Raw genomic sequence first — 23,836 nt, forward strand, 5'->3', positions numbered from 1 at the left:
TTACAGGCTCTGGACCAGGCATAGGAAATCAAAGGTGAAGGGGGGAAACTCTGAAAACAGCAACAAAAATCACAAAAAAAGGTGTCATGCTTTGAATGAAAATAATGATTAAATTATTAAATTAAGTCACTGAAAACTGAAAAAGCTGGAGCAAATCTGCTAGACTTACATGGGAAGCAACACAAAGTGGCAGAATGTGAAAGCACTCTTTAATGTTTTAGGAGAAGCATATTGCTTACTACCTTTAAGATAATCATTTTTAATCAAATTGTGACAAAATTACCTAGCTTTATTTCAATTAAAAAAAAACAAAGCTAGAAAAATGTTAAAAGATTAAAATTCAGAAGCAATCTGTGTCTTTGGCTAACCAATCATACCCCTTTAATAATGGGAAAACATTTGGGAATTTATAAGCTCATTGGGAAAATACAATACCAGCTGTCATTTTCATATTAAAAAATCGCATATTTGCTCTCCACAATTCGAGGTGGAAAATTTAGAATGCTTAAATTGAGCTCTAAAATTATAAGCAATGTCTATTAATGAAAATATTTACCAAACTCTTTAGCAAATGCAACTGTGTAGATAAAAGATATAACCTACAAATATTACATTAATACTTAAAGAAACTTACTGTTCTACTGGGAACTTCTACATCTGTGTAACAAACATGCTGTTATTCAGTTCATCTATTGATAATGGGGGTATCTATAGTAGTAAAAAAGATTTTAGATTAAAACAGTTTCTTGAGAGAATTCCATTTATTTTGTTCACTGCTTGGACATGGTAATCAAAAACCATAATCAATTTCATAGAAAAATTTAGACATATTAACCATATCCAGTAATAGTTAATGTTGCAAACCAAAGGTTAGAATGTGGTTTGTTTCCCCAATGAATTAATGCTCTGTGTCCTTAGGGTTATCAAATTTGTACTTAAAACAGCAGTGGACTTAAAGCGTGGTTACCATTTTAATAAGGTGAAATGCCCATCATATTACACAATAATTATTTTAAGTATCTCCTTTCAATTTCAAGACTTCCCCCAAATTCATAATTTGCATTGTGACTCTGCTTGTAAAAACCTCAAGCAAAGGAAAATTAAAACATCACAAACACATCTAATGTATAAGAAGGAATTTCTGATGTAATCACTGGGTCATGATAAGCATATCTGTGCCTTGGAAAGAAATGTGTTATCTTTCTTTCCAGTAGACGTGAAGACAAAGGTGATGGTAATACTAAGCAAAAGTTCAAATGCAATAACTAGAAATGGTAGTAAAGTAAATTCTGTTCTCAACCAATGAGGAAACATTAAAAAAAAAATTAGTATAAGTATTTGAGGATTGGTGTAGTAGCAACAACTGTATATATAATCTATTAAGAGTAACACCTGTAACCAATTAAAAGAGCCTATGCTGCTAATTCATCTCAGGATGAGTAGCAAAGCAGGAACATCTGTCCAGAATATACAGAAGAAAAATTCTAAGTCTAAGAATGGCTTAAGAAAGACTAATCTCTCTCACCAACCCCCAAAGCATACACTGTGCCTTATCAACACACTGTAGTTAGCTAGGTCCAAACAGGGGAAATAAATGGCCAAACCTGATTGCCTGGAGCTGTTGCAACGAAGGGAATGCTGGTAGCAGGTGGTGGTGCTGCAGACATAGTGGTAGGTGCAGCACTGTGCATCATGGGCACTTTCAGCAGGAAATCATGGAAGCAACGCACGAGAGGGTGGAGCAACGATGATACAAACGATGGAATGGGGCGTGGCAGCATTCCAAGCCATGTGACATCATCATGATGGATACACCAGGGTGCAACATGCAATCACAGTCAGTGCAAAGCAACACAGCACGGAAGGGGGAAAATTAAAAAAGAGAAAAGGGGAAAGCCAATTATAGTTACCATTAAGGAAAATGGAATCATTCTCAACATTTACCAATAGTTAGTTTTTGAGCAGAATCACACTGTAGTTGACTTCAAGGGCCAAACTTTCAGAAGGGGTTACAACGGGTGCCTAGGACAAATCTGTTTTTACCAAGGCTATCTCTTGAATAGCTAGTCAAGCAGAAAAGTAACTTGGTTGTGTATTCACAATGGGCGTATGGAACTGTAAATTGGTATATTTGGGTTCATTAACTCATGACAGACATGAGTGCTATCACTAGATTTGTAGGTGCAGAGGGGCAGTTTTATATATACACATACTTACCTGATCTGCATACAAAAAGATTCTAGTTTGGTGGGTATATGGTAGAGACCATATAAAAAGAATACAGTGGACTATGTGTGCAGGTTTTAAGCACATCTGTGGCAAACCCCTTGGAAACTTGGGCTACTTATGAAACTACCCAGGCTGCTTATTTATTGTTTCACAAATAGCCAAAGTTTCCAAGGGGAACTTCATAGTAAATATCCAACGAAATCTTGCCTTCACTGCAAATACTACAACAACAGTGACTAGCAGCAGTAACAACTTTTTTCAGGCGGATTTCTCTTTGCCTTTTCTAGTTTCTGTGTTATTTTCAAAGCTTCTTGGATGCTCTCCTCTTTTCTAACTCATTTTGGAAAGCCAACCAAGGAATTAATGTGTGAATGGCAAGCAGGCATATGTAATACTTTGCATCTACATCGACTGAATTCAGATTTTCTGAAAGTTGACAGAGAAAGTGAACGGCCTAGAGAGAGGAAAATCAACATATGCAATGTCATAGAAACCACAAATGCACCCCAAGTGGTGATTAACAGAAACTCTGCAATAATTGCTCATGCCCATCTATCTTTAGTTATCCACTACCTATCCACACCCCTTATTGAGAAAAGTGAAGTGAAAGTGTTAGTCGTTCAGTTACGTCTGACTCTTTGTGATCCCATGGACTGTAGCCTGCCAGGCTCCTCTGTCCATGGGAATTCTCTAGGCAAGAATACTGGAGTGGGTAGTCATACCCTCCTCCAGGGGATCTTCCCAACCCAGGGACTGAAGCCGGGTCTCCTGCATTGCAGGCAGATTCTTTACCATCTGAGCCATCAGGGAAGTCCATCCCTTATTGCAACACATGTGAGTTCTAAAAACACTCTTGTTTCCCCTTTAGGAGCACAGCAACCGCACAGGGGCCAGTACCAGCGGAGCGTGCAGTTTGCATTCCTACACAGAGCTCTCAGGTGAAAGGACAAGGGAGCAGAGCCACAAAATGGGTAGATGGAGACACATTTCATGAACTTGCAAGAGTCTGTTCTCCTAATCATATGCATATAATGCTTCTGTTAGTTATCAGTGGAGATGTTTTTACTTCTGACAGGGCATCACTAATAACAGTGGCCTCACCTGTCAGTGAGTGCTACTACTATGTGGCTGTCATTGTGAGGTTTTTGCTTTATCTTGATAAACCCCTTAGTCCCTTTTGGACTCTGCATCAACTTTGGCTGACCAAGGAGATGGAGGTCAAGCCATTGCAAATTCTCAAAAAGGATAAAAGGAACCCACTCCACTATTTTTGCCTGGAGAATTCCCATAGACAGAGGAGCCCGGTGGGCTACAGTCTATGGGGCCACAGAGTTGGACATGACTGAAGTGACTTAGCACACATACACGCACAGAATGGTTTTGAGATGGCTACCATATTGGATGGGTGGCTAATTAAAGGTTCTGTGTGTTACTGGTTATTAAAAATCACATACCCCCAAACAGTCATTTTGAAATGATTCTGTGGTACCTGGTTTCTGTGCAGATGGCACTTCATCCTAGAACACTATAGAAAGCATTACAAAACACTACAGAAGGCTCTAGTTTTGCTTTTTTGCAACATCTAAATATTGAATGATTTTGATCTTTTGGGTAACTTTTTTTAGGAGGAATGGTTTTGTTGTACTTTACAAATTATACATTTGAAGTATTTTAAATATTTTACAATTTCTTAGTAACAGATGTAAACCTAACAATAAAACTGCCCATTCTGGCTAGATAAGGAAATGTTTCAAGATATTTTAGCTACAATTTTTAGTGTGAAAATACAGAAATGGCAAGGTCAGTATTCAACCACAGCAGCAATGAACTAGAACTTGAGAGTGTACGACTGCTGTGATTTCACAAAAACATGTAACAGACAGCACCATATTAAAACCTAAATACTCAGAAAATGTTCAGCTATATCATCCAGTTGCTTGTTTCTTTCAGAGTCACAATAAAAAACACTTTTCTTTTCAGATTAGAAAAAGTTGAGAATTTTTGTACAAAACCTACCAACACTTGAAGCGGGTGCCATGCACAGTATTGGCCCTGGACACCATGCAGAAAAGCGTGAAAAGTAAAGAAAAGAGATATTTCATTATTAAAGCTTTATTGATAGAAATAATTTTTAACTAGAATGATATTCCTAGCAATATTAATGAACCAGCACATGCATATCCAGTAATCTCCCATGCTCACAATTTCAGCTTAAGACCCCAAACCCAGGTGATCAGAGTAATTCTTGGATTCTTAGGTATAAAAATGAATGTTGATTTTTTTCTTTAAAGGCATTAGCTCAACTTAGTTATATATTTATTTTGGACTAATACATCCTAAGTGATTTTTATTATGAAAGGGAGAGTTTTAATTTATTACATATATGATTTTCAAAATATGCACAAAGATCTGGCAGCTGGTGCCAGCAAGTTCTACTTAGGGCACTAATCTACTATCATGCCCTCCCCACCTAGTGATCAAGGACTTTACTGTGAACATATGGCAAACAGGATTTTCATCAAGGGGGGCTCTCTCAACCTGACAAGGTTTTATTTTGCCATAAATTAAGGGGAAAGGGATTCTTCTGACAGTTTTGCTTATAAATCTAGATTTTTAAATTAGCCAAATCCAGCTCAAAAAAGTCTAAAAATTGTGTTTTTAAATGGTATCATGAAGAACTATTATGGTTAGTAACTGGACAGAAGTTAAGATTTTTATGGCTTCTTTCAAAATTAATTAACTGATTAATATATCAGTGAATCAATGGGTTTCTTTAAGTTCAGGCATATAATACTATTATATGATGTTTATTTTAAAAGACTATAGCTTAAATTTTTCTTTTCAATTCTGTACAAAACTGCTATACTAGTAAATATAGTTGAATATATAGGAGGTAATAAAATACACTGCAAAGTATTAGGAAAATGTGATAAACTTCCATATATTTTATATTAACTGATTTAACAGCAGAGGATAAAACTCCCTGTTTTATATTGTATTATATAAATACACACTGTATTATACTGTATATATATATTGTGTATATATATATATATACTCTATTATTCTGTAATCTAAATTTAAAGGTAGTTTTTTTTATAACTATCTTCGGCATATCAAAGCCATATAGACTACCTATTTTTGCAACGCTGAAGCTCAGAAACTTTTTTTGAGAGCAGACCATTGCCTTTGAGAGTGATACCTAAGAGTCGAAGAATTAGTTTAAGACTGAAACAAGTGAATCAAACATGAAAAGCAAAAATTAAGAAATGCTCAAAAGAAAAATGCTGACAGCGTTTCCTAGTTTGATTTCAAAACCATTAATTTTCAGGAATCACAGGAAAACAGTTTGCTCTGTATACAAACAGACTGAGCATAACTGCATTGTTTTATTTCTAATCAAAATACCCATTGACCATCCTCACATAAAAGTTCTTTGAAAGCTGGTATAAACTGTATTCTTTCACAACACCACTCAACTTACAGGGCCCAGCCCCATTCTCACCTGTAGGAATAAACTGTGGCTGCGGCTGCGGCTGCGGCATCGGCATGTTAGGCAGAGCCTGTTGGCAGTGGAACACATTGGGATTAAAGACTGGGGGGGCACAATTGACCTTTTCAAGTGCCGATCTCTTTGGTATCAGTTGAAGTGTACCAGGCTGTAGGCCCTGTGAGGGAAGGATAGATTAATAAGTAGTACCAAGGAAAGTAAAATATGTACTCAGACCAAGCAAGCAGCAGTTAAATAAAGTCTGGCCTGGGAACCCTTTGCAAGGGTCACCATTGAGCAAGGTAACCAACTAAAGAGATGAAGTCGTTCACTATATGAGTACATACTCAGCCCAAAATAGAAAATGAACATACCAGGGGGGAAAGAAGTTTTTCAGCTTCACTAATTTAAACAAATGAGTGAAGTTGAAAAGGACTTCATCAGGTGGGCAAGATGTGACAGGATGCTGTTGACAGCAAATAATCATTTAAAATTAACACTGAAGGGTTCTCAGGTGGCTCAGTGGTGGAGAATCTGCCTGCCAATGCAAGAGACACAGTTCTGATCCCTGATCCAACATGCTGTGGAGCAACAAACCCAAGCATCACAACTACAAAGCCTGTGCTTTAGAGCCCAGGAACTGCAATTACTGAAGCCTGGGCACCCTAGAACCTGTGCTCCGCCATGACAGAAGCCACCACAATAAGTCTGTGCACCACAACTAGAGAAAGCCCGCATGCAGCAACAAAGACCCTGTGCAACCAAAAATAAATAAAAATTAAAAATAAATAAAATTACATCTAAGGGATGCTCATCTATTCACCTATTAAAATGAGATTAGCAGAAGCAATTTATTAACAGGAAAGGGATTTTTGCCAGTTAAAATTCTGATCTAAATCAAGGAGATAAATGGCATATAGGTGAAAAAAAACAGATGTCAGTAGATCTGAGTCTGATTCTGTAGCTCCAAAATCCCACAGGATTTCGGGTCCAAATCCTATAACTGTATATTTCCCAACTAATGTGTAAGGAAAAAGCAAATGAATGAATCGCCTGCACCATCCACCTCACCTAGAAACCATAGTTAGCAAAATGTATGCAATTCTCATTTATTTATAGAGACCCATTGTGCATTTTGGTATGTACCGTTTGCTTTGTTAAGATCTTGTAAGGCTGAATTTAAGGTAAGAGTAGTTTTACTCTTACTGTGTTAAAATCTTCCTTTCATGTCTACAATTCTTTAAAATCCTACTGTGCTTATAATATTCAGTCAAACTTGTCCCTGGATCAGATTCACTGGAGAAATTGGACCTGACATTTTCCCCTCTACTAACTGCAGAGTACCTTAAAAACATGTCCTGGCGACAACTGGGCATGCTCCAAATTCTTAAGGAGATGGGCACATTTATGCTGAGTACCTAGCCTTCCATATGCCAAAGAGGGCATGCCATGACCTCCTTATTCCTGTGGATAAAGAAGGCCTAACAGTATCTCTAATTTTATTTGGGAAGTTTATAGCGCCTCTTCAAGTCTTTTATATGCATACAAGTTGCTTTTAGTGATTTCAACCTGACCATGAACAAGAACAGGCTAAAAAAAAAAATCTCCCTTTCAAAAAGCATTTCAACTGTGAATCCTTACAATACAGAAAGTTTAAACTTCTTCATGCAGCCTCCTTTGTTTAATCTTATCTCACACAAATTCCTATGGGTAAATGCAACTTTAACCTTTAAGACTCTGCTCTGATGACTCAGAAAGGCATTTTATATTGATGTTCAAAAATACCAGTTGAAGGCCTATTATATAGTATATTTAACTCTCTACATGGAAATTTCGGACTGACATATATATCTACCAAACACACCAAAATCATCAGAAATAGGCACATACATATGAAAGCCCCATGACTGAGCATGGGACAGGTTTACCAAAGCACAGCCATTTCTCGCACATCCCATGCATATGAGAGAACCTTTATTTTTAGGGGGCAAACTGTATTTCCTCTTTATGCCACCAACAGAAATAACTAACAATTGGAGGCTTAAATTCTGCATTGATATTCTGGATACCTTCCTATTTTCATAGCTAAAAATTCCCGCATTCAAAAGAATTTAAGCCAAAAAACGTGATGAAGTCTTTTTTTTTTTTTTTTTTAACATTCATTCACAGATTCTGCTGTCCAGATCAAGGGAGAAAATAGTGTTCTATGTTGGTCCTCAGCTCTTTCACAAAGTAGTTGGTTTAGTTCTGAGAGAGCAGGGTTACTGAGAAAGAGGAACAAGTCCAACATTGGTGCTGTGGCCTCAAAGCTGTCATCTGTGAGAAAAGTTTGGAGAAATTTGGGTATTTGGCTTAGAGAAAAGACATGAGAATCAGGTTCCTATGAAATAGGGATAGACATTTTTTGGTAATAAAATAAGTGTATGTTCCAGTTAACATGAGATAAATTTTAACTTAGTATGAGGAAAACCTCAATAAATAGGGATGCCTGAAAATAAATGTATCTCTCTTATGAAAAGGAAAGATCTCTGTCATGGGCTTCAGGGTCATAGAGGGGATTTTTTTTCCACAGCTAGGAAAAATGAGGTTTCCTCAGAATGTTGTCCCTTATTTGGGTTATACCCTATTATAGGAGGAAAGGCTCAGGATGTAAAAGAAATGGCTAGCTTACAGCCTATCAAAATAATTGACAACTACGACAAACCTAAGCAATCATAATTCCTATTTTTCAGCCTATCACACCATAGTGTTATGCAAGTATTTTTTCTACCTCCTATCTTACATAGTTAAGTAGAACTAACTTTTCTCCAAAATTTACTTACTATGGCAACTCAACTGTCAGGCCTCTTCTCCCAACCATATAGAAATCTGCCCCCCACCCCCAAGCCTTGCCTAGCTGCTGCCTTGAAATCATCAACCTGTGGGAAATTAGAACTTAATTACCAACTCATCCTCCAAGTCCTCTGTTTTTGAAAGTTACTAAGGATAGTACCAGCCAAGTGCCCATCTAGGTGGCTCACAGGATATTAAGGTTAGTTAGGCTGTAAAAATCACTCAAAAATAATTTACTGTTTAAGTTGTATAATTTACTCTTTCTTAAAAAATGGGAGAAAAAGCACAGTAAGAATCATTAGGAAAGCTTTTAAATAATTACCATTAGAAACTTTTAGTGAATTAGAATAAATAGGTTCTCTCCTTTCCAGTTTATATCCTGGGAGATTCATTTTAAGGTCTACTCATGGTTATCCAAGATTGTGATTCCAGGGTATTAGACCAATTGAGGCATATATGAATCATTTATCCCCCAACAGAGAGTTGACAAGTCCTGGCCTGTTCTTACCATTGCAGTGGCAGCTGAATGGTTCATCTGGTAATGAGCTGCTTTGAGTTTGGCTTGCAAGTGCGCAGGAGGATGAAAATACTTGCATTTCTCCCGGGAGCATCGACCTTTGATGTAATCCATGCAGATGGTCACAGTATTATCACTTGCCTCAATCATGGACACATCAGTAGGGTGAGCATAGCGGCAATCATTCTCACCACGGGTACAATTACCTCGCTGAAATTCACGGCAAACCTCAAAGAAAAAAAAAATCACATTGACACTTGGAAGGTTATTAGTTTTTATTTATTTTGCCAGTGAATATAAGAGCAACAGTACACATTCTTTTGTCATCTATTTAGGAAAAATTTCAAAAGTTGAAGGATAACGTCAAGCCATAGTCACTATGAGACATAAACATAAACAAAATTTCTCTTCCAAGAAAGATAACAATCCATTGTCCCCAAAGGAAGTTTGTCAGCTTTCCTTACATTGAAATGAAAGTATTCTTGAAAACTAGGCTTCCCTGGTGGCTCAGCAATAAAGAATCACCTGCCAATACAGGAGACGCAGGCTTGATCCCTGGGTTGGAAAGATCCCCTGGAGTAGGAAAGGGCAGCCCACTCTAGTATTCTTGCCTGGAAAATCCCATGGACAGAGGAGCCTGGTGGGCTACAGTGTACGGGGTCGCAAAAGAGTTGGATATGACTTAGCAACTAACCAACAACAACCAATTATTGAAAACCAGTTTTTAATCCTCCACTTGATACACAGCCTAAAGTGTAATTAGCTATATTTGCAGGAGGGGATTTTGTTAAGGGCCAAGATATGTCTTTATCACACAACAATGTGCTTTTTACAAGCAGACTTGTGAACCATGACTAAAGGACATGCACAGATTCCAGTCCGATACATGGCCAAGCATTTGAGGAGTTGCCAATGGAGCTGACTTTTTAAGAAACTGACCAGTTATTTATTTCACCTTATGAAAAAGGACATAGTTTGAAGGATTTCCATAAATCAAAAAGCTGTTTACAATTTTCTTTTAGTTCCCTTTTCTTAGGTATAAGGATATTTCTGATCTAGTACATCATTCTTAATATGGAGAAACAGGTTTAGACTCTATGAGACTCATTTACATTCTGCATTCATAGATAGTTAATGGGTCTTTTATTTTCAGTTTGATTATCCTAGCAAGTAGAGATCCACCAGTGAATACAGACTGTAATTCCAGACTGTAAAGCTGGAGCATGCCCACCAGACTTTCTGTGCCATAGCAGAGGAGACACACAGTCAGCAGCCGGGCAAACTAAGACTTCGTTTGACCTACTGTACAACCATGCACTTCGTAACAGGGTAAAGTTACAGCAGTAAAATGTCTAATACTTCTTTGAGGTTATATTCCAGAAGCTTAAAACCCAGATATACTTATTTAAAGCATTCAAGACATCAGGTTCTGGAAATGTTTATGCATAAGGTTAATATCTACCCTTATGAGTATTCATAGATTTCTACACAAATACCTCCAGTTTATCGGAACGTATCGGTTTTGGACCAACAGCCCCCGGCAGTGGAAGAGGTGGGTTTCCAGAAAGCAGAACAGGTGCGTTTTGTACCAGTTCGGCGGGGACCAGGCCCATCCCAGGATGATGAGGTAAGTAAGGATTGTAAGCCATGGCAGGATTAGCTGCAATTGCAGGATTCACAGGAAAAGAATTCTGTATGTTTAAAAGAGGAAAAAAGGTGTTAGAGGTCAATAGATTATTCCTATTATTACACTAAGAAGCAGTCTTTCAAAAAGCGTAAGCCATATCAAAATTTACCACTGTATCTTCTGATTTTAGTCTCATATTAATTCCCATACAAGAGTTCCTTTTAAACCCACAAATCTCTTTGAGTAACAAACTTACTGGTAAGCTGATAAACCAAGCCACGTAATTTTAACAGTTAAGAGTTAGGTAAATCAAATCGCACTGATGGAGTCTGTTCCAAACATGTTTTCCCTAGCACTTCCACTTTGACCTAAAAACCTTGTCACCATCGATATCATATATGTGGGCAATCTGAAGGCCCCATTCATTTCACTATCCTCCTTTCTCTTCCTGGCAGTACTGCTTCGCTCCAAAGCTTCTGGTCCTACCGTGGTTCCTACCTGCCCTACCGAACACTTGCTTTTCTGCCTGGCCCACTATCAATTATGCAGACAGGCAAAGAGGGAGGAAGAAAGGAATAAATTTTAAAAGGTGAGAGCTTTAACAACTTCTTGCTGTCTACCTAAAAGGAGATGGGTATGGTCATTTTTTCTCAAGAGGCCTTATTTTACAAACGAATCTGACTTGACTAGCCTTGTCTTTATCTAAGGGACCAGTTGATAAGCACAGTTTAAAAGAGGGTACTAAATATCCTAAATAGCATTCCTATTAGGCAGGGAGAGATAATAGGATTATAAGGTACATACACTAGAGTATAACTGGTAAAAGTCTTGGAAATGCAAAAGGATATTACTGGGTTTTTTAATTTTTTAACAGTCCTGATCTCAAAGAGTGTGATATATATATTGTCTTTATTATCTGTTATGAAATATAAATTTATCACTTTACTGTGCTGTTTTCCAGTTTGTTCCACATGGGAGCATCTTTTCTTCTCAATATGGTCAGAATTTCTTTGATAGTTCTCTTGCCTCCCCTACAGCACCCAATATATATAGTGAATGACTGATAAAATCAATGACATAATTTAAAAATATATGTAAACATTTTAATAATGAATAACAAAATCCTGGTTAAATGTAGTATATTTCTAATAGTGACTTTATAAGGTAGGTGCACTGCGGTACAACAGGTGATGTCTCATGTATGACTAATACCATGTATTCTTGCTTTCTTTTTAATTTCTTTCACTTAAAAAAAAAAATCTGTTGCACTGTCGAGCTCTGCCCACATCTTGTGCTAGATCACAATAATAGGAACAGTTCTAAATGGAGGTAGAGTAGGACTCTGTAGAGTATGAAGTGAGGGACAATCTATATTCATGCTGCCACCCTCTAGTTGGAGTTGAAATTTTCACCAGCACAGCCTTCTCCATGAAACCCGTGTAATAAACCACATTCACCTTGGAAGGAAGGGTTTCCCCATTAGCACTCTACCTGAAGATGAGCTTGTTGTTTAGTCACTAAGCTGTGTCCAACTCTTTTGCAATCACATGGACTGTAGCCCTGCCAGGCCCCTCTTGTCTATGGAGTTTTTCCAGGCAAGAATACTGGAGTGGGTTGCCATTTCCTACTCCAGGGGATCTTCCCCACCCAGAGATTGAAGCTGCAGCTCCTGTGTCTCCTGCATTGCAGGCGGATTCTTTACCACTGGGCCACTGGGGAAGACTTTGATGAGTTTTGTTTGTTTAGTTGCTAAGCTGTGTCCAACTCTTTGCGACTGCATGGACTGTAGTCCACCAGGCTCCTCTGTCCATGGGATTTTCCAGGCAAAAATACTAGAGTGGGTTGTTATATCCTTCTCCATAGGTGAACTTATCATTAGCTAACTAGCAAATTAGGAACAACAGAAAGAGCATGTCCCACCTGCTTCCAAACTGGTAAGACTCATCACAGTAAGTAGAGAAGGCATGGTGGCCAAGAGTTTTAAGAGGAAAGGGGTGACACCAAATGATAGGATACTGAAAGAGGAACTCCCCAGGTTGGTAGGTGCCCAATATGCTACTGGAAATCAGTGGAGAAATAACTCCAGAAAGAATGAAGGGATGAAGCCAAAGCAAAAACAATACCCAGTTGTGGATGTGATTGGCGATAGAAGCAAGGTCCGATGCTGTAAAGAGCAATATTACATAGGAACCTGTAATGTTAGGTCCATGAATCAAGGCAAATTGGAAGTGGTCAAACAGGAGATGGCAAGAGTGAATGTCGACATTCTAGGAATCAGCGAACTAAAATGGACTGGAATGGGTGAATTTAACTCAGATGACTATTATATCTACTACTGTGGGCAGGAATCCCTTAGAAGAAATGGCGGCTGTCATAGTCAACAAAAGAGTTGAAAATGCAGTACTTGGATGCAATCTCAAAAACGACAGAATAATCTGTCTGTTTCCAAGGCAAACCATTCAATATCACAGTAATCCAAGTCTATACCCCAACCAGTAACACTGAAGAAGCTGAGGTTGAACAGTTCTATGAAGACCTACAAGACCTTTTAGAACTAACATCCAAAAAAGATGTCCTTTTCATTATAGGGGACTGGAATGCAAAGGTAGGAAGTCAAGAAACATCTGGAGTAACAGGCAAATTTGGCCTTGAAGTACGGAATGAAGCAGGGCAAAGGCTAATAGAGTTTTGCCAAGAAAATGCACTGGTCATAGCAACACAGGAGAAGACGCTACACATGGACATCACCAGATGGTCAACACCGAAATCAGATTGATTATATTCTTTGCAGCCAAAGATGGAGAAACTCTATACAGTCAGCAAAAACAAGACCGGGAGCTGACTGTGGCTCAGATCATGAGCTCCTTATTGTCAAATTCAGACTTAAAATGAAGAAAGTAGGGAAAACCCCTAGACCATTCAGGTATGACCTAAATGAAATCCCTTATGATTATACAGTGGAAGTGAGAAATAGATTTAAGGGACTAGATCTGATAGACAGAGTGCCTGATGAACTATGGACGGAGGTTTGTAACACTGTACAGGAGACAGGTATCAAGACCATCCCCATGGAAAAGAAATGCAAAAAAGCAAAATGGCTGTCTGGGGAGGCCTTACAAATAGCTGTGAAAAGAAGAGAAAGTGAAAAGCAAAGGAGAAAAGGAAAGATATTCCCATTTGAATGCAGAGTTCCAAAGAATAGCAAGGAGAGATAAGAAAGCCTTCTTCAGCGATCAAGGCAAAGAAATGGAGGAAAAGAACAGAAATGGGAAAGACTAGAGATCTCTTCAAGAAAATTAGAGATACCAAGGGAACATTTCACACAAAGATGGGCTCGATAAAGGACAGAAATCATATGGACCTAACAGAAGCAGAAGATATTAAGAAGAGGTGGCAAGAATACACAGAAGAACTATACAAAAAAGATCTTCATGACTCAGATAATCACGAAGGTGTGATCACTCACCTAGAGCCAGACATCCTGGAATGTGAAGTCAAGTGGGCCTTAGAAAGCATCACTACAAACAAAGCTAGTGGAGGTGATGGAATTCCAGTTGAGCTATTTCAAATCCTGAAACATGACTCTGTGAAAGTGCTGCACTCAATATGCCAGCAAATTTGGAAAACACAGCAGGGGCCACAGGACTGGAAAAGGTCAGTTTTCATTCCAATCCCAAAGAAAGGCAATGCCAAAGAATGCTCAGACTACCACACAATTGCACTCATCTGACACGCTAGTAAAGTAATGCTCAAAATTCTCCAAGCCAGGCTTCAGCAATACGTGAACCGTGAACTCCCTGATGTTCAAGCTGGGTTTCGAAAAGGCAGAGGAACCAGAGATCAAATTGCCAACATCTGCTGGATCATGGAAAAAGCAAGAGAGTTCCAGAAAAACATCTATTTCTGCTTTATTGACTATGCCAAAGCCTTTGACTGTGTGGATCACAAGAAACTGTGGAAAATTCTGAAAGAGATGGGAATATCAGACCACCTAACCTGCCTCTTGAGAAATCTGTATGCAGGTCAGGAAGCAACAGTTAGAACTGGACATGGAACAACAGACTGGTTCCAAATAGGAAAAGGAGTACATCAAGGCTGTATATTGTCACCCTGCTTATTTAACTTATATACACAGTACATCATGAGAAACTCTGAAGAAGAAGAAGCACAAGTTGGAATCAAGATTGCTGGGAGAAATATCAATAACCTCAGATATGCAGATGATACCACCCTTATGGCAGAAAGTGAAGAGGAGCTAAAAAGCCTCTTGATGAAAGTGAAAGAAGAGAGTGAAAAAGTTGGCTTAAAGCTCAACATTCAGAAAACTAAGACCATGGCATCTGGTCCCATCACTTCATGGGAAATAGATGGAGAAACAGTGGAAACAGTGTCAGACTTTATTTTGGGGGGCTCCAAAATCACTGCAGATGGTGACTGCAGCCATGAAATTAAAAGACGCTTACTCCTTGGAAGGAAAGTTATGACCAACCTAGATAGCACATTCAAAAGCAGAGACATTACTTTGCCAACAAAGGTCCGTTTAGTCAAGGCTATGGTTTTTACAGTGGTCATGTATGGATGTGAGAGTTGGACTGTGAAGAAGGCTGAGTGCCGAAGCACTGATGCTTTTGAACTGTGGTGTTGGAGAAGACTCTTGAGAGTCCCTTGGACTGAAAGGAGATCCAACCAGTCCATTCTGAAGGAGATCAGCCCTGGGATTTCATTGGAGGGAATGATGCTGAAGCTGAAACTCTAGTACTTTGGCCACCTCATGCGAGGAGTTGACTCATTGGAAAAGACTCTGATGGTGGGAGGGATTGGGGGCAGGAGGAGAAGGGGACGACAGAGGATGAGATGGCTGGATGGCATCACCGACTCGATGCACATGGGTTTGGGTGGACTCCAGGAGTTGGTGATGGACAAGGAGGCCCGGCGTGCTGTGATTCATGGGGTCACAAAGAGTAGGACTTGACTGAGTGACTGAACTGAAGACAGACTTTATCAATTTGATGATTCAGGGTGTCTCAAAATTAGCAAAAATCTCAAATGGTAAAATCACAGAACCAAGAAGAGCCATTATTATATTTTGTAAAGCTATTAATTAAAGGGAAAACTGGGGAAAAAAAAAAAAGGAAAACTGGCAGATGAGTGAATTTTCTAGATTACAGAATTATTAGTCACTAATAAATACTGATCAATTAATAATATTTAGTAATAGTGAACATGTAGCAATGCTTCCTATTATAATAGCTCTGAACTTCTGTATTTTTTTCCTTGCTTTTTTGGGGAAAATTTACTGGTTAACCTGGAATATATTTTAACCTTCTTAGGTTTGTTATATGTTCCAACTCATGAAAACAAGCTGTAAATTAATTGACAGTATATATAAATAGTGCAAGGGGCTGTTGAAAAAGTTTAGGGTTTGTAAGTTTATACTGTATCATATTTACATTTTAAAGTTAGCGTTGTAGATTTTACAATCATTTCCTCTTTGGTATAAACTTGATTCTATAATGCTGTTTATTGAGAAGAAGTAGGTCTTTTTTTTTTTTTTTTTTAAATTCTCAACCCTTGGGCACAGCTGGAACTCCTGAGTTTCTTATTTATTTTCAAATGGACATTTCTGTTTTTCACCACCACCTCTGCCCCAGGGTAAGTATTCCATTTTCATGAATTTGAACATTCAAGGGCTTAGCTTTATTTAACAGCCACCTGTTATCAGGCAGCTGCAAGTTCACACATTCAATTTTAATAAGCAAATTTAATCCTTCCTGTACCTGTCTTGCAGCCCTTGATGTAAGTTGAGCTAAACATGAACCAATCTGTGGGGTAGTCTTAATTTTAAAGAAAAAGGTACCTAACAGGTTGAATCTGATTTCTATATACAGCCCAAATTGACCAGGCACTTAAATATGTTTCAGATATTCACTCAAGCCTACAAATCATTTACTAAATCTTTGAAAATATGAGAAAGCTTTTCTCTTAGAACAAAGGGTATGGATTTTCATCTTTCTTGAATCTTATAAAACCAACAAGAATGAATAAAAAGATCACCTAGAAAATTATTTATCCTCAATGTGTCTTGAAGTATTAGCTGCTAGGTTAGGAATTCTCACAAGGTACTGGTTACTTGCATGTGTGTTTGCTAGTCGCTTTAATCATGTCTGACTCTTTGTGACCCTACGGACTTAGCCTGCCAGGCTCCTCTGTCCATGGGATTCTCCAGGCAAGAATACTGGAGTGGGTTGCCACGCCCTCCTCTAGGGGATCTTCCCGACCCAAGGATCAAACCGGTGTCTCTTATGTCTCCTGCATTGACAGGCGGGTTCTTTACCACTAGCGCCACCTGCGAAGCCCCAAGTACCTAGGAACTATCAGGGCCTTAGGAAATGCATTTTGAAATTTAGCGAACTGTCTCTAGAACAGTGGCATCTAATCTTTTTCAAGTCCCGAACTTCTCTGAGAGTCTGATGAGAGCTGTGGACCCTGCCCATGGAAAAATTCATATAGGTACAAATTGTGATCTCAAGAAGTTCAAGGACCTCATGAAACTCACCCCTGGGTTACGGAGCACTTACTGTTCAAGAGCTTGTGTTCCAGGGTAATAGTTGGCAACCATAGCCCCTGAACCAAATCCAGCCTGCCCTGTTTTTGTATGGCCAGAATGGTACAAGTGGTTTCTGTTTTTATTTGTAGTTGATATACAATATTGCATTAGTTTCTGGTGTACAGCAAAGTGGTTCAGTTTTATATATTATATGCAAATACTTTTAAATATTATTTCCCATTTTGGTTTATCACAGGATATTGACTATAGTACCCTGTGCTATACAGCAGGACCTTATTGTTTATCTACTCTAGTTATAATAATAATAGCTTGCATATGCTAGTCCCAAACTTTCAATGCAACCCCCTCACGCATCCTCCTGGCAACCACCAGTCTGTTCTCTGTGTCTGTGAGTCTGTCTCTGTTTCACAGATAAGTTCATTTGCGTCACATTTTACATTCCACATATAAATGATATCAGATGGTATTTGTCTTTCTCTTTCTGACTTCCTTTACTTAGTATGATAATCTTTCGGTCCATCTATTTGCTGTAAATGGCATTGAAAAGTTCATTCCTTTTTATGGCTGATATTACATTATATATATATATTCTAATATATATATATATAAAATTAGCTTATATCTATATATGGGGTATTATAAAATAGCACTGATATGAACATAGGGCTGCATGTATCTTTTCGGAGTTTTATCTGGATCTATGCTTAGGGATGGTATTGATAGATCTATGCTATTGTTGTTGCTTAGTCACTAAGTCATGTCCAAATCTTTTTTGACCCCATGGACTGTAGTCTGCCAGGTTCCTGTGGGCATGGGATTTCCCAGGCAAGAACACTGGAGTGGGTTGCCATTCCTGCTCCAGGAGATCTTCCAGACCCAAGGTTTGAACCCGCATCTCCTGCACTGGCAGGCAGATTCTTTACCATCTGACCCACCTGGGAAGCCTGTGATAGATCATATGGCAACTCTCTATTTTTTAGATTTCTGAGGCACCTCCATACCATTCTCCATAGTGGCTGCACCGATTTACAACCCCACCAACAGTACAGGAGGGTTCTCTTGTCCCACATCCTCTCCAGCATTTGTTATTTTCTATATTGTAATATCTCATAACACATGAAAACTATATGCAATTCACGTCTCAGTTTCCATAAATAAATTCCACTCTGCTCACTCGTAGACCGACATAACGAAAAGCATGGATATCTGTTTTTTCTCGTTACAGAAAAACCTATGTAATATCCTCAAATCTTGTCTCTTGTCCCACAAAGGCTGACCTATCTGTTAGTCATTTAGAGAAAATTTTGCTCACCCTCATTCTACAGGATTCAAAAATATAAAGCACTCAATTTCTGAAGTAAAGTGCTAATTATATAAAAATCTATGGATGTGAATTTCATACTTGTAGCAAGATTACACAAATTGAAGAAGTTAGACTTTAGAAACAAATACTGGTGGATTCATGTTGATGTATGGCAAAACCAATACAATATTGTAAACTAATTAACCTCCAATTAAAATAAATAAATTTATATTAAAAAAAAGAGAGAGAACAAAGAAACTCCACCAAAATAAAACATTGCTCGGTTGAAAAAAAAAAATAAAGTGTTCACTAAAATGTTTTTTTACATAGTTACTAAAATTCACATTCTTAACTATTTATTTATAGAATAATAACTACTTGATGACTAAGAATGGGGAGATAGATGGAATCCTGTAAAGGAAAAATTTTAGGAGCCACCGCATTTTGATCCTAAAGGATTCTGAAGCACCTTTGAATAATAATACAATTCAGTGAAAACCGATGCCTCAAATAAATATCTCTAGTTTACACAGACATCTTAGGAACATTGATTTATTACTTAAAATGAGTTATTCCTCAAGGTAGTATAAAGAAATAAAACCTAATAACAGCCTAGATCTCTTTATAGTAACTTGAATAATATCCAGTGTCAGTCACAATTATTGTTGGATAAATCCAAGATACTTAACTCACTTAGGCTAATCCTGGCCTGAAGTGAACATCATAATTGAGGCCTTCCCTCTAAGCTCCTGTCTAAAGGTGGACAACTAAACATTTTCTTTTATAGGATGGTAAACATTTGGTAACAATTTGTTGACTTGATTTTCATGCCAGAAATATAGCACTCTTAACTTTTAGCACTCATAATATCTTATCACTCATTTACAAGCATTTATAGAGTATAAAAAGCAGCCCCTTTCACCATCACTGTGCAGATTTCTATCCTTGGATCCCAAAGCACAATGAAATGTATCATTTTCATTTTCATCAGACTTTACTAGATGTTCACAAGGAGCACAACTGACTCATTTTGTTTTAGTTTTTCCTTGGTCATCTCCACACTCTTTGACTGGTGTTATGGGGACACTAACGGAGGCCCACATAATCTCCAGACTAGTTGATTGCTCCCTCAGTAATTGAGAGTGAACTTTATAAACAGATGCAAGCTGATAGTGGTGTTTATGTACTAATCATACTTGTTAATAAATAAGCCACTGTGGCTCAAAAGAGAGTGAAGAAAAATACATTCAAGAATCAAAAGTGAATAGTTATCCTCAGCTAAACCTGGCTTTTCTGACCTTATTAATCATGGAGGTCTCCAAATAAGGGGAAGCATTGAAGGGAGGAAGGTAGGTGAAGGATTGATAGATTATTGTGGGTATAATAGGTGTAAAGTCGAGCAAACAAGAGGGAACAAGTTATGGTTTGGATCTCCCTATAAGTGGTAAGAAGCTGTAGAGCAGGCCACGAATTATAACCAGCAGCATAATAGCAGGTGATTCCTAGCAAAGGGTCTGGTAAAAGGGTAAATGACTTTTTTCTTAGTTGGGGGGCGGGGAGGGTGGATTTTAACTTTGTTACTGAGACATGAACAAGAACTGCCCTAAAAATTATTTGTTGCTAAATCACTGTATAATAACATTAGCAATTCAATTAACTTCAGTATAGCAGTAGGAAAGAAAAAGTATTTTAAAAATCAATGACTACTTAATTTTAACAACAGACATGAGAAAAAGGGTTTGGGGGGAGGGGAAAATACCAAGAGCTGAGAAAAGCAAAAAGGCCACAGAAAGCCTGGAGACTAGAGATATCTCAATGCAAATCCATGATAAATGGATGCAAGGGGTTATAATTATCAGCGGTTTAACAGAGCACCACTACCACCAAAACAACACAAAATTAAACAAAACCTTTCCTGGCTCATATAAAAAAATCACTCTACAGAGGAAAAAAAAAAAGCTCAAAGCTATAATAATACAAAGGATCAGGCAGAAGTCAGAAACTAAGGGGATCACAAAAAAATTAATCCATCATCTTACTATTGCTAGATCATATATTCCTAGGGGATAGAGACTATTTCTAATTTACCTTTTTATCTGTTTCTTACTCTTTTAAATGCCTGGCATGAGTAGACACTCAAGAAATATTTAGTGAATTGAGTCAAAATGGATTCCTAAACCACTGATTACTTTTAGGTTTACCAGTTAGAAAAATCAAAATAAAAAACAAAACAAACACTCAGGGATCAAAAGCAGTGGTAGAGAATTCCATCAGTGGCAGAGAATTCCATCTGTTTTGCTCCCTGGTGGGGAAAACTTTAAGCAGAAGACCACTCCCAAACTGTCTTTTGATACAGATGTGAAATGGTACATAAACAGTATGAGAACCACGGGGTATTGTACACATATACATGCATATACCCACACCCACACATATGTATGCATGCAGTTTTTAACTGGAGTGGCTAAGTCATCAGTATCAAAAGGTATCCAATGAAGAGTTTCCAAAAAAAATGGTTTAGTGATAATATAGACTGAAATATACAACTTATTACAAAAAGTGTGGTTCCAGGGGACAAGTGAATTGCTAATGTGATATTCACAGAATGGCTGAAGAGAGGAGACTAGGTGAAGGAGGGTTTCAAATAATATTTAGTTCATCTATAAAGATTGTTATGGCTTCCCAGGTGGCCCTAGGGATAAATAATCTGCCTGCCAATGAAGGAGACATAAGACACACAGGTTCAGTCCCTGGTTCGAGAAGATTCCTGGAGGAGAGCATGGCAACCCACTCCAGTATTTTTGCTAGGAGAATCCCATGGACAGAGGAGCCGGGCAGGCTACAGTCCATAGGGTCGCAAAGAGTCGGACACGACTGAAGTGATTTAGCACGCACATAAAGATTATTATGGCAGATTAGGATTATTGGGGAGAAAGATTACTGGGTGGGGAGGGCAGCTATGTTTTTTCACACTAGGTCTCCTCATGGCCCTGTCACTGACAAACCATTGAATTTCGTTGATCTAGGCAAGAGGATGGTGCTAAGAAAAAAAAAAAATCATCCTCTCTAGGTGAGGCTACCAAGCATTGGGTTTGTTTCTTGTTGCTGCTGTGATTTTCTTTATCCTCCGCCAGGGAAAATGAGTTTCACAGACCTTCTCAACTTCCTGCCTTCATCTCGATGGCGATGAACGGCAAGCCATGCTGAGGTAGCTGCTGGAGCTTAGACTGTGACCGTGAGCAGGAAAGCTAATAGGCCCACATGGTCTCATTAGCACCCTGCTCTCACCAACTGAGCTAACCGGCCCCAGAGGAGAAAGACACAAAATGGGCTGAGACGATTACATTTTAATTTATCCCCTGGGAATATACGAGGGAGGATAAAGGGAGTGTTGAGACTGGTTAGTATCAAAGAAAGTACGCACTGTGAAAGATAGCATGTACAAATGCCCTCTGTTTGGTGGCAGAAGTGTAGCATTTTCGTTTCACTTAAAAAAAAAGATTTCACCTTGTGTATTAAACCGAGTTGGGGCAAGGCAGCAAAGCTCCTGCTGTTGTGATTTCTTTTGCTTTACTGTGAAAGGAGCTTTAAGCTGTGTGACATACACAGCCTCAGGAAGGGACCTGAATAACTACTCTACCTTGGACCAGTAATTGCAATCAGGAATGAATCCAGGATCTGAGGGGCCTGCAGTTTAGGTTGTTGGGTAGAGAAGGGGAGCCTTAAGAACAAAGAGTATACAAATATTTTTGGCAAATTTTATAAACACATTGCTAGGCCTCCTCCCAGGGCTGTGGAAGGAGACCATGCAAATAAGGGGCCCAGAGCCTTCCTTTGGTAACCTCAAGGAAAGCCTGGGAACAATCTATAGAACAAATACATAATGTTAGGTCTCAGTTGCTATATCTAAAAGTAAAATCTTTTCTAATTTTTTAGAAAACTTAGTAAAATCTTGATAAAATTTGGGGCTCGTAGCATGATACCACTTCAAACACTCCTGTGATATGATCTGATTAACCTCAAGGCAATGTGGATATTCACATAACAGCCATAAATATATTAAGAGCATATTAATCTTATAACTACATAATGCCTGTCATCTACTGACTTGAACATTTTGCAACAATCACTTTACAAAATACAGACTGTCACTACATTAAGATGAAAGAGATTAAATGTCATCATTTATTATTTCATGAGTAGGTAAACTGAGAAACTCATTGAAGAATCTTCATTAACATTCAGTGTAACTTCTGTACTGACCATGAGACTGGTAATCTAGAAAAAAAATTTTTAACAGAAGAGCCCTGAAAACAGGGAGATAACATAAATACTTCAGCCAATAGTTTACATGAAATAGAAAATCTATAACTGACGTGACTATGCAAAATGTATAATGTATCGTGGTGAGGAAAGGATATTATCCTTTCATCTTTAATTATGAAATGATTTATCATTTTCAAAAATTAAGAAAGTAAATAAATCTTTTGCAGTTTTACTTCTTTTCATTTAAATCTGTCCTAGTCCAAAAGTGCACAGAGTAAGATAATATCTTAGAGCTCCTATTTAATTAAAGAAAAACCCTTGAAACACTGGAGTCTAAAAATACTGATATTATTAATTAGTATATATCCCTTCCTCCTGTCTACTGGAACTTCCTACTTATCCATGTTTGGTCCTGAAGTGTCACCTCACCTTTATTCCTTACTACATTAATGTCAGATAGACATATAAGCTTGTTTCTTTTTTTTTTCCACATAAGCTCGTTTCTGAGAGATGTACGTGGTAAATAGAATTGTAAAAATGATGTAAAACGGTGGGGAGGGTCTAGACAACATCAGATGATTCTATCTGCGATAAAGACAAAGGCTAAAGTCCTGTGTTTATAGATTCTGTGGTTTGGAATACTATGACTTGGCCACAGGAATGCAAGCCATGAAAAGCATACAGCAGACCAGAGGACTTGGCAAACTGCTATGGCTGAGCCAATAACCTCTACATAAATCATCAGGTACATACACTCAACTAGGTCAAGTTTACCTTCAGGTAAAGAACTGCCTCCATGTGAATCAACCACATTCAAACAGAGAAAGGAAAGGTATTTACTAGATTATACAAATGTCTGAGTCAAAAATATTTTTATAGCCTATAACATCATATCCACCATACACACATACATACATTACATCTAGCAGTGAGAATCCTTCCTTGGAAATTTCTTTCTGTGATGAATATTCCAAGTTATGAAAAGATCTGAAACTCCGAACATT

General features: G+C 38.1%; 1 protein-coding gene across 1 annotated transcript in view; it reads right to left on the reverse strand.

Moving 5' to 3' along the window:
• Positions 1-651: 651 nt before the first annotated feature.
• MBNL3 (muscleblind like splicing regulator 3) overlaps positions 652-23,836 on the reverse strand; it is a 63,964-nt gene continuing 40,779 nt past the window's right edge. The window contains exons 3-8 of the mRNA XM_052662834.1: positions 10,565-10,759; positions 9,060-9,296; positions 5,735-5,897; positions 4,246-4,281; positions 1,605-1,699; positions 652-708 (exon numbers count right to left, since the gene is read on the reverse strand). Of these exons, the coding sequence (XP_052518794.1) occupies positions 652-708; positions 1,605-1,699; positions 4,246-4,281; positions 5,735-5,897; positions 9,060-9,296; positions 10,565-10,759 (783 nt within the window). The remainder of the gene's footprint in view (positions 709-1,604; positions 1,700-4,245; positions 4,282-5,734; positions 5,898-9,059; positions 9,297-10,564; positions 10,760-23,836) is intronic.

The sequence above is a fragment of the Budorcas taxicolor genome, chromosome X (genome assembly GCF_023091745.1).
Source record: "Budorcas taxicolor isolate Tak-1 chromosome X, Takin1.1, whole genome shotgun sequence".
NCBI classification, from domain to species: domain Eukaryota; kingdom Metazoa; phylum Chordata; class Mammalia; order Artiodactyla; family Bovidae; genus Budorcas; species Budorcas taxicolor.